This window comes from Salminus brasiliensis, chromosome 11 (genome assembly GCF_030463535.1).
Source record: "Salminus brasiliensis chromosome 11, fSalBra1.hap2, whole genome shotgun sequence".
Classification (NCBI taxonomy): Eukaryota; Metazoa; Chordata; class Actinopteri; order Characiformes; family Bryconidae; genus Salminus; species Salminus brasiliensis.
Window position 1 is genome coordinate 15,949,686 of NC_132888.1, and position 12,341 is coordinate 15,962,026.

At 41.1% G+C, this 12,341-nt stretch overlaps 1 protein-coding gene across 1 annotated transcript in view; it reads right to left on the reverse strand.

The window, feature by feature from the left end:
• brip1 (BRCA1 interacting helicase 1) overlaps positions 1–12,341 on the reverse strand; it is a 39,123-nt gene that overhangs the window by 17,944 nt on the left and 8,838 nt on the right. The window contains exons 8-14 of the mRNA XM_072691953.1: positions 9,269–9,490; positions 8,872–9,071; positions 7,950–8,082; positions 7,676–7,830; positions 7,291–7,459; positions 6,340–6,480; positions 5,883–6,044 (exon numbers count right to left, since the gene is read on the reverse strand). Coding sequence (XP_072548054.1) covers positions 5,883–6,044; positions 6,340–6,480; positions 7,291–7,459; positions 7,676–7,830; positions 7,950–8,082; positions 8,872–9,071; positions 9,269–9,490 — 1,182 coding nt within the window. The remainder of the gene's footprint in view (positions 1–5,882; positions 6,045–6,339; positions 6,481–7,290; positions 7,460–7,675; positions 7,831–7,949; positions 8,083–8,871; positions 9,072–9,268; positions 9,491–12,341) is intronic.

Genomic DNA, 12,341 nt, shown 5'->3' on the forward strand with positions numbered 1-12,341 from the left:
ACTGATTATACTTTATCCAAATTCTTTTGCTGTAGCATATTTAATGCTTTATACTTCTTCAATGCACTCTTCTTAAAAGCATCTATGTGTAGTTTGTTCAAATAAAGCTATCTAGACATTTGTAAAGGTTATGCTTCGTCTTCTTTTATTGCATGACCATTTTTAAAATGTGATAGAATATACTCAATGATCAAAAAAATAATCAGATCACTTATTTACAATACTATTTACAGCCTCAAGCATTTTAAGCAAGTGACATGGCGAGTCTGTGAGTGGTTATGGCTTAGAACTACCAACTGATAGCTGAGCATTTCTTCCTGTAGGGTCGTAAGGTGCTTAGGTAGTTAGGTAGTAAACATGCTGGCCTATTTTTTGATGTTCATCTTAAAGCAGCATTATGCAAAATTGCCTTTTCTTGCTCTTGGGCTTCTCTTTATAGTAAGGATGGGGAATCTGCACGTTGAGCCACCCCTAAAGGACATGTTTTTGTGAATCACTGGACTTTTGAAAGGTACAGAAGCACCACTGAAAGTAAAAGAAGCATATGGACTAACACGGAAGAGTAATACTAAAGTAATTTCTTGAATATGACACAGGTTTAACAGCGTTACATCGTTCTCGCTTCTTTAATGTTGCATAGTGCAGTTAGCAGCACGTCCGAGTCTGGAGTAGCAGTCACACTATTCACTATTCTCCCTATTAAAAGTCAGTGGAGCATCAAGATGATTTTAAAATGTTAAAAGATGAGCTTCAAAAAAACACAGCTCATATTAAAGCTTTATATAAAAAATAAATGTTATTTGAGAACAAAAGCCAATCAGCCAATGCTTTAATAATTTTGGAAATATTGATATCAGTATCACAAAGGAAAAGACAGTAGTGTTCCATCTGTACCAGCAGCCAAATGAATGAGAAAATTATGAGTTAAACACAGACCACCTTCTTTAACATGGCTCACTGCCGTTCACTGCATGCAGAATATTTGGACGTGGCAAACAGCAACACTGAAGCTGCTAATGCAAACAAAGTGGGGTGATGACTGCTTTTGAAACTTGGAAAGGCACAACAAAACATGAATAATTAATTGTCGTTTCTGGGCAAAATATATGCATCAGTCAGCTCATGCAGTTACGGTAGATTAGGCAGAGCAGACCTTGCTCTCTAAGGGCATGTGATAACACAGCGGCACTCAGAGGTACTGAACTGTGTGCGCTCAACTTGCTCGCTCTTGCTCTCTTGCTTTCTCCTCATCCTCACACCTTCCCCTCTAAGCACCCCTCTTTATCTATTTCCCTCTATCTCCACCACCGCTCAGTTGTGTGGCAACACACCGGCGTTTCTCCTTTTTTCGGCAAACAGTCGTTAAATAATGGAAGGTGCTTAGTCGACGGGCATCATTAATGAAACATGCAGGCCCTGGTGGCGGCAGCAGCAGACGTGTAGCGGCTGTAAATAATTCAGCCGCCAAATATCACAGCGACGATCACGCCAAGGCCAGAGCCGAGTGGCGCCCGTGCCACCTGCCGGCGAGAAGCTGGGCACATCCGCAGAGCTGACGTAGAGCAGGCCATTAGTGTGTGGCCAACAGTCGCGGAGCTAAGAGCAGCAGATAAAGCGCAAGATTGGCTGGAGGACGGATCTGGTTTTATCTGGTCAAGGGCCGCAGCGAGGAATAGCCTGCCTCACTAATGCAGGAGCTTTCAGAAAGGAAGTCATGCACTTCAAGTGGCACATCAGCTGTGGACAAAATATTTACCCAGAAATACATGTGAAACCGAGTGACTTATTGCAGCGTCTGAAGTGGAGCACGTCGCTCAAACCTCCATCCCTCCAACTGCAGAGAAAGCATTAGCAGGTTCTGGAGGATTGAAAGTGGTAAACAATCTTGAGTGGAGACATTCAGCACTGCTAGCTGCTAATGGAGCTCAGTGTCACCGTTTACAGTTCATTTACAGCTCAAGTAGGCAGCAGTCACAGGAGCAAAGTCTAATTCTGGCTTATTTCACTGTCAGGTGACCAATTGGCTTGTCAAACTTCAAGTTAACAAACAGAGATGGAAATGATAGAGTATTTACATTTGAAGTAAAGGCTTTGATGAGAAGACCTACAATGATGATGAAGCTTCATCCCGTATTATGCCAAGGATAACAGTGATAAAATTCCCTTTGTATGAAAACTAAACAAGCACATAAACACACATACTGAAAATTGGTCGGGTCCAATCTGTGAGTTAGCCAGTAATGCTAACCAACATGGAGGTCTTGCATATGTACTGGATTCCTCCCAGGTTCCTTGGTCAATGGTTCTATAGAGAATCCTGACAACTTTTTTACCTGTTTAAATGTTTTACAGATTGGTGGACAACCTCTTTTATATGGAACACTGTTCAATTCAATTCTAACTTATTTACGTAGCACTTTTCAAAACTAATGTTGTCACAAAGTAGCTTTAGAGATCTGGGACCAAGCCTGTTTTGAGCAAACCAAAGGCAAGAACTCAAGACTAAAGAATTATTTTTCTTTTGAGACAAATAAAAAAGCGGTAAAAGCGGTTTAGTCTAGACTATTAAGTCCACTGATTTCACCAACTGTGAAAGCCAAATGCAAAAAATGGTTTTATTTTCTAGGTATTTTGATTTCTTTGCTTACCATGTCAAAAAGCCAAAATGTTAACATGCACAGAATACTTCTTTTGAGAGTGCATTATTATAAATAGAGGCCTTTCGAAAAACGTTGCCCATCATGTATGTTCTACTGGCTCCAAAACAGGTACAGTGATTGAACCCTGATGACTGTCACTTGCATTGAAATGGTAGACTGTCTCATAACAAGTTCTCATAACAACAGCAGCTCACAGAAATGAACATGTTCTACATCAATTTCAGATGAAAAGGTTTAATGGCTTGTCTTAAATGGTAATGTGAAAACTGAGGGTGTAACACAGATTATTTTAAATAACTCACTGACAGTCACTTATTTTATACTGACACAGGTTAAATTTTTGATTATTATGATTAACAAAACACCATCATAGTTAAATTACACCCAAACATAACCTTCAGTATGAGCAGAACACATAACCCATAAAAACTTTTAATAAACAGAAACCAACAAACCCAACGAACATTTAAGGAATTATAAGATATCTGAAGATAACAATTCAATTCAACTGACAATCCATCCTTAAAATTGGTAAGCCACAAAACTCGGTCAGTCCCTAGTACAACGAGCATGATCTAATGGTGCTAGGCGAGAGCTCCTGCAGAGCTGACAGTGCACTTATGTCTGAGTGTGCCTGGGAGACAGTGGGCAGCGTGCGCAGGGGCCTGCAGGTCTCACAGGCTCTTAGCTCATTCACCCTGCAGTGCACTTTGACTTTGATAGGACAGAAGCTCAACGGATACAGCCGCCCAACACCCGCTACCCCCCCAGCACCAGGCGCCAGTACAGACACATCTTCACACAGACAGCATGGCGACATCACCCCTAATGGCCCTTATCTTAATCTGCTTTAAAAGCATCTTGCATTTCTCTGAGATCTTTTCACCTTTGCAAACCAACATTTAATAAGTGGGCCCTCCCCAGTTGCTCTCAGTTTTTTCCTGCTGTGGTCGGGCCAGACGGTGAGGGGCGCTGCGGTTTAATGGGGCCTAACTAAGAGGGGGGTCATCGTGTCAGAACTGCAACAAACCACAGCTCTAGGAGCATCGTGAATAGTGTCTGTGCATGTCCAAGGGGAGATGGACTGGCAGAACCACAGGGCCCCTCGTCGCCTGGTAATATTCCAGTACACACACACGTGAACGCACACATATACAAAAAAAACTCACACACACAGGATGTTACTGCTAACGAGTGATAGGAATCATGTAGAAGAGGCGTCTGGAGACAGTATATACTCTGTCCTATTCCTCAGATGGGACTTACAGGCTCCAGGACTCACAGGCTCAAATGAAGGCCCAGGCTACTCAGCTTTCAGATTAAATATTAATTCACAAAGAGATACTGTATATACTGTATATGCATTCAAATAAAAAACAATGAGCAGCTGGAGGAGTATTATTCTAGAATTACAATTCTTTCATTTCAAGAAGTCCTTAGTTGCTCATATGTGCACTGTGGGATTGATTTTCTTTGTGATTGCATTACCAAATAAAGGAACCTGATACACAGAGCTTAAAGGTGCCGATGAATGCATTTGTTAAGTATTTTAGGTTGTTCTTTGATGTATAAATAGCAAGTATGTTTCTTTGGTTGGTGAGAAAAAAAGTTATACAAGCCTATTTTCAGGCCTGTGATTTTGCGTCTGAAAAAAAAAAAAAAAAAAAGAGGGGTCATGAAAAAACAAAATAATAAGCTCTGCTTTTATGCACTGGTTTATGGCACCGGCAAAGCTCACAAAACTGGTGATGTGCTGCTCTCCAGAATAAACAACACACAATATTCTCCGGGAGTCGTAATCACATTTTACTGTTTAAAGAAAAAAAAAAATAATAATAAAAAGATTTTAAAAAGTGTGACCAACAATTGGTCCGTTTTCCAAACTCTGTTTGGTCATACTGGATTTTCTTTTGAAGGAGGACACAACAGGTGTTTGAGGTTCAGGGTATGTCGGTTCCATGTCCGAAACACTTATTATTCAACTACGTCAAGAAAAATTTCTAAGTATTAGTATAGGAGGCACCAATGTAATGTCAAAAATGCATCTCTGAAAAAGCATGTCCTAATACAAAGACATAGCCACTAACTAAACAACTATATGAGCTAAAAATGTTGAAACACAGACCTTTGCTAAAATAAATAGCATGTGTCTACACACGCATCACAGTGTGTACACACAGACATTCGAGAAAGTTACTCGCCCCCTTTTGAGACTCATCTTGATTGGCACCTTGAATGAAAATCAATTATTCATGTTAAAGGCTTTACAAACAAAGGAGAACAAAGTATTTATCAATGAGAATAAAAGTGAGCTTGTTGGCTGAAAGATGATACAGGGAAAAAGTCCGGCCTACACTCTTGTGGTTTGCCTAATGTCTATTATACACCAGAGTCAGCTATTAGAGGCTAAGTGACAAACAAAGCCACAGCCTGACCTTTACTACAGAATTTTAAAATACCTGCTTCAGGTGTCATTTTAAGGCTGTTCTAAGGACAGTTCAGACACTAAGCCTGATCTTACGCAGCATGCAGCTGACATGCAACAGTAGGAGGATGTAACATATGGTCTCTAACACCTCCCAGTGGTGACTGTGCAGAGCTGCAGAGTCCAAGATGCAACTCTCTCACTGCACATGTATCTCTAAAGGCCAATTCACACACCTTTTTCTACCGGTCTAATTTCTGCAATTACAAACGAGTACAGCACAAACTCTGCACTCCCACTTCATAGCATTTGGAAGTACATTTAAAGTCAAAGTAAACTGGAAAACACTGGAGCATTTTAGCTTCATTTTACAACTGGTGCACAATGATGATCAAAAATAAGAAGACATTTAGGATTCTAGAAAACAAGAATTCTGTCTTCAAAACAACAACAAAAAAAATGCATGTTATGGGGTCGATAACAAGCATGCGAAGGCAGGCATATTGAGGAGTGGCTAGTGATAGTGCGGCTGTTGCGTGGTGTAAACATTATTCTATTGGTATAAGGCACACATTCAGGCACTCCTAGTACTCATATTACAGTGTAGTACAGTTGCTATATCGATAAATGTATCGATTCCAACCACAGTTGTAGCACATTAAATTAAATTCTGAATGTGTATCATAACACTCCAATTATGCACTATAAAGATGTGACCATGGTGGCTTAGTAGAGCAAAGAGCAAAAACTGACCCTAATGAGGTACGTCCAGGCAGAACAGTGGTTAAAAACTCTACCTTGTAGGATGGCAGGAAGCACAGCACTCCTCGGCTCACTGTCTGGCACACTTTTAGCAGTAGTGCGCCCACTTCATCCTGGAAGGCAAAAGTCTCAGTGTGCTGAAAGGTGGCACACAGCCTGCGGCCCTGAGGACCCATTCCAACCGTGCCAACCCACACCTGCAACACAACATTTCATATTTAAGACTCTAACTATTTTAAGTGAAGGCAATGCAAATTCATTAGGAAAAAAGATGAAAACAAGAAAAACACGGAATTACTTCATTTCAATTACAAAAATAGCATTCAAAATCTAGAACAAAAGAACGAAAAGGTAAAACACAGAGAACACACTCAACACATGTAGCTTGTTTTAAAGTTTCCACATGCTTCCTCAGGCAGGGGCAGTTGATGGAAGGCCTAATGCTCACAAAATAAAACAGTCTAATGCAGGACGCTGCTGGAGTGCACTAACCTGTGATTTGCTGATGACATGGCTGGCTTCCAGCTGGATAGAGAATTTGATGCCCAGCTCTGAGGAGAAGGAGCCCATGGGGGAAAGGGTGCCAGATGTGAGCACTATACTACGAACTGAATCACTCAGGTCGGAGAATGCCTGCAAGTGCACACATACACTGCTCAGACACAGTCCAATAATGGCACAGACAAACTCATACATGTTTTTAGGTTTTTAGGATCCTGAATCAGTAACAGAGATCATGTCACTATAGTCTTAATATTTTTGTTTATCAATTAGTACTATTTATACCAAACTCTTACATTATCATTCATAGAACTCAGGTTCTATGAAGAAGAGTCACATTGAACAATGTTATCTTCTCCTATTAAAGTAAAATAACCACATGGTACATGTGGCAACAAGAAAATAATAAGCCTATCTTCACTTAAAATATTAATATAGCCTAGGGTACACATTCACGATCTGGTTTACATCAAAGTTCACACCTATGCGATCTTCAACAATTTCATGAGCTAAAATATGATGGGAAAGGTCAGAACGTTGGAATGTTTGTTTATTTTCAGTCAATAAAGAAAGAAAAGAAAAGATTGGTCGTATATTAATTCACTCTCTCTACATGGCAAAGAGGAGAGATAAGGGCGAGAGAGTAGGGATGCCATGCAACTGCGTGCACCAAACCGCAACGTCTGTACCAACAGTTTAATGCAATTACACATCCAGGGGGTTGACTAAAGTATCCCTACTTTTTTACTAGTGTTCCCAAAATACCATGCAAAGCCAACGATGTACAGCTTATGGTTTTTAAATGGCACGCATGTTTATCCTAATAGTGTGTACCGTGTATCTTCATTGGACTGCATGCACCAAAAACCTTGACCCAGTTTCCCAATAGGTACAAATACACGTACCATTCCACCCCTAGTAGCCATGTTTCTTCTCACTCACCACGGCAGGGTTAAGGCACCAGAAGCTGAGTGTGTGCACCAAGGTTTTAGTGCGATTATTCTGGCGACGGCGCTGCGGTCGAGCAAAAAAGCCCTGGGCATCAGGAGCATCTTGCTGGGTGGTCCAGATATAGCTCTGCTGCAGGGCCACTCGATAGTCATCCGCAAACCTACACACACATACACACACACTAAAGAGTACTACAAACTACTGATGTTAAAGATTCAAAAAGTACAGTTAGTGTAATAAATTTATATTGTAATATCTAACAGTATATCCTAAACAATATCATTATAAGGATCATTATACAATATCATAAGGATCTGCCTATAAGCAAGAACAAATGTGTCTCTGATTAGACAAAACTTAAATGAAGGATAAGGACCTGCAGTTTTGTCGGAACAGGAACTCAAGCACCATGAAGAGGCTCTTAAGCACAGACTGAGTGCTGGAGCTGATGGTGGGAACCTGCACTGTGTCCTCTCTCCCGTTCACAAGACCAATCCGTTCCTCTTTCTCCAGGACCGCCTCTAGGTGCTTCTGCTCAGTAAACACACACACACACACAATTAACATGCTTATATTCAAGAGATAAAACTGAGCAAAACCAAAAAATAAGAAATGTAGAGAGTGTATTTATCACAAACGGAACCCAATACCTGTAGCACAGGGAAGGTGGCAGCGGTGATGCCAAGACGATGGAAAATGTCCAGAACTTCCCTCCCTGTCCACACCTTACACGCAGTCTCATAATCCCTCTCCTGCAAAGCACTGGAACTCTCCTGTACCCAGCTGTACAAAAACAAACATTGCATCACACATGTTTGGCATAAACTAGGTTTTCATAAGCTTTCTAATTAAAAAAATGGATGTAATGAACATGTATGCTGTATGGCAATCTCATGTGATTGAAATAACCTCTTGCACCTTAATGCAGTCCATGTACTTTAAGAGTCGTCAGTAAAGTTCATTTAGTTAATTAATGTAAATTAATAATTAGTGATTATATAATGCAACAAAACCTTAAAACCTGAAAAGACGTTAACCTTTCCATAATGAAAAGGACCCCTTTTCAGAAAACTGAAATTTCCATGCTTGAAAATGAGGTTGAAGTCATATGTAAACATTGTTAAAAGCTTTTAAGCCGCAAAGAATATCCTGAAATACATATCTTCGCCTATTCAATCTACCACTCTTTAGCCCCGCCCACTCATACTGCAGTTCTCAGTAGCGGTTTGGCTAAAAGTGCTTTTTGAACAAGGCACAATACAGGAAAGCCAATCAGAACGCAGTGCACTGAGCTTGTATCAGTCTTAAAGGCACAGTGACAGAAAGATTCTAAGGGATGAAGAGCTGTGGGACAGTGGTCATTTAAAAATGACTATTGACTAATAATGACTAATGCCTATTTCTGTAACATTAAGCCACTCAAACAATTTAAATGAACCTCAAAGACAAATATAAAATAAAAGAAACATGTATTACACGTCCTTCAAGTTCCTCCTATAGCAAAACCATTAGTCAAGAGGAAAATACCAGATAAAAGAGACTAAAATTAAAGTGAGACCAAAGAGGCTGTACTTGAGCAGGCTGCAGCAAAAAGCCAGCAGGGGCTCGTGGTGACTACGGCGGATGTTGTACGACACCAGGCTATCAATCTCCTCGCGGGCCTGCTGCAGCTGAGCCTGGTTTAAAGTAAAGCTGGCACTCTCACGGGCACAGTCTTCAATGTTATGAGCTTCATCCAGCACCACGATCTGCCCTTGCAAGTTGATTTCCATCTGTGGAAAGGAGTGGACAGGGAAAGTCAGTAGTAGTAATCAGAGAGGGTGGAATCTCTAGCAAAAAAAACTAATGTTAAGTTTCTGAATTATCTAACTTCTAAATTGTACATTGAAAATTGTATCCACTTTTCTACCAGTATACATCCCACCTCTAATGATCACACAGCCCTGGTCTGGCTGAAATGGATACTCACACTCTCCCGGATAAGAGGGTCCAATAAGTAGTTGTAAGGGCAAAAAACAATGCAAGCCTCCTGCATTAGCTCCCGTGCAGCATAGTAGGCGCAGGAGCGCAATTTAGTGCCCAGTCGCACCAGCTCCTCTATGTCCCAGGCTTGGTGCAACCCATGCACCCACTGCAGGCTGCTCTGCTCCCGCATTTTATGCACATTATGGTAGAACCGGCAAGAGAGACCCTGTAAATAAAAACCAAACAACTCTTAAAATGATTACAAATGGATACATCTTCCCAGATAACCTTGTCAACCTTTACAGATAAGACAATTTCTGATATTTTTAAAAGATGAACAAGATAGCCAAGTAACCTGCTGCTATGTTCACTGTCAAACATTGGGTCAAGAAAGTTGTAAGGTTGTAGCTTGCCATCTTTCATATCCACAAAGGCTCTCGGCAGATGAGCAATGAAATAATGAAACGCTCAGCCCAAGATTCAAGATTTGACATTCTCACAATATGAAGTTGAACAAAATTTGAATTAAGAACCCAAAGACATTAGATGCTGCGTGTTTACAGTTAGTCTTGGCATACAATAGGACAATTCCCTCACCATCAACTTCTAATTATAATTTTTTTGTCACAAATCTAGCTTGAACAAATCAGAGCAAAGCAACAATTCTCATATTTAAGTGCTCAAGGGGATATGCTCTTCATAGCACTGGCAGATCAGCTCTGCAGTTTTTTTTAGCCAAAAAAAAAAAAAACACACACACAACTGATGACCCCATAACACAATTAAAACAATTAAAAAATGGAAGGGACTGTTCAATGTATTAGACATATAATCTACACACTGCATGTTCAAATGTTTTTGGGCACGCCTTCTAAAAAATGCATTTAGCAACTTAAAATTGTACCAACTGCTGACACAGATGTGCAAATGTGCACACACACACATATTTGTAATCCATACTGTACTGCCAATAGAATGGGACTCTCTGGAGCAGAGAAACATGAACCTAATGCCAGGTGTGGGCTAGCGGGGGTATAAAGCCCCCCTCCAGCATCTCAAGTTGGGGAGCAGTGGAACAGTGTTCTCTGGTATGATGGTGCTCCATCTAATACTTTTAGGATACAGGGATGAGGTGGGATGGTGATGATCCAACATTCCAAACTCATTAATGCTCTTGTCACTGAATGTGATCAAATCCTCACAGAAGTGCTCCAAAATGAGCAGGTGTCCCTATATGCATAAATATCTTTGTGCATATAGTGCATACATATTTTATAATTGCTTAACAGAGTGATGCCATGTCAAGCAGGGCATGCATGTGCTAAACTAATGTTATAACAACGCAATTCCTTAGATGTTAGAAACACAACAGCTATTCTCCACAATGTATTGTCACTTTACCATGACGCAAACTGTCGCATTTCCTATTTCAATGGTTCCCAACCCTGCTCTCGGAGGATGCAACCCTGCCTTGCACAAAGCTAATTAACAAGCTCCTCTTGAGTAGAGAAGTGGTGTGTTGGAGCAGGAAAATAAATCTGGTATAAAGAAGCCCTCACTGAAATACGCCTCCCTATTTAGCCCATCAAAAAGGAGGTGTCGTCATTATGGCACTGCCAATTAGCCGCCATTTAGGCTGTTAGGTAATCCATCACTGCTCTCCCCTGTAACAATTACAGCACTATTACCGCTCTGCGACACATATCCTTTTCACAATTAGTGCAGGTGTCTTTCTGGTGGCCACAAAAAGGGGCATCTGTTCATTGTGCTGGGGCTCACCAGAGCCTGCAGTGTGCTGATGAGAGGCTGATGGCAGTTTCCACTATACTATACCCAGAGGGGGATTAGTCACCAACCAGAGCATGGGATTAACACTGCCTAGCCAAGGCTCTTTCATCCTCCATCCTCCGTCTCTTATGGAGGTGATGATGGCTGTACTGAGGGACGACCTCACGGCGATCGTCTCAAAGGCATGGGGGAATAAAGGAATGGAGTGAGCGTAAGCAGAGGAGAATATAGAAGACACAGCCTCGGGACAATGAAGGCTTAGTCGCTCTAGTATAGTCGCCACCCGGACCGCAGCTCTTTGATGAGTAGGGGCAGGCTACAGTCGAGAGGTGAACAGACACCTCTGGTGGCAGTGTAAAAGGCACTTTTGACACAAGCTACCAGGCGGCCAGGGGGGCCTGTGAAGCAGACAATAACATATCTACTTTTAAAACAAAGCGCCTCTGAAGCGTTTCACAAGGTCACATAACAAAAAGGTCTGTATGACTGATTGGAGGTTACAACCCATAATTGCTCCCCACAGCTCCAGTGACAAGGATTTCACTTGCAGATCCTTAAAGAGCGGGTTTATGTTACAGCGGCTGTCATCCGAAAACAACTCATCATCTTCCCTTGTCAAAATGAAAGGAGTGGAGGCTTCGTCGAATTAGCACCACACTTGCTGTCCAGCCCGAAGGCCGCAGCAAAGGATCAAGGTGTTTCTTTCTATAGCAGAAGTGAGGTCAAGCTCAGTTCAAAAGATCCAATTCGGGGCTCGTATGTTAAAATAATCATTTAAAATGTAGTGACCGCTTGTTGAGCTGCGCTGACCCTCAGAGGTGAATATCAGAGGTCAACAGATCAGAAGCTTTGACCTGTATACAGGAACACAAATTTTGGATGAAGCAGGAAAATAATCAATTTATTGTTTATACAATTATTATTTACATTATTTATATTGTTATAAATGTACCTTCTATAATCAGAAACTGGTTTCTTGTTAACAGACACACAGAAACAGTGGGAAAGCTGACCAATGCTTTAGCAGACCCTGTAGCCTATTGCAAAATATTTAAAAAATGACTAAGATTGGGTATTAGCTATACACCGATTAGTAATAACATTAAAAACACTGACAGATGAAGTGTAAACACTGCTTATGTGGTTACAATGGAACCTGTCCAGGGGTGTGATTTATTAGACAGCAAGTGAACAGTCAGTTTTTGAAGATGGTGTGTTGGAAGCAGGATAAATGGGCAAGAATAAGGATCTGAGCTACTTTAACAAGGGCCGAATTGTGATGGCTAGGC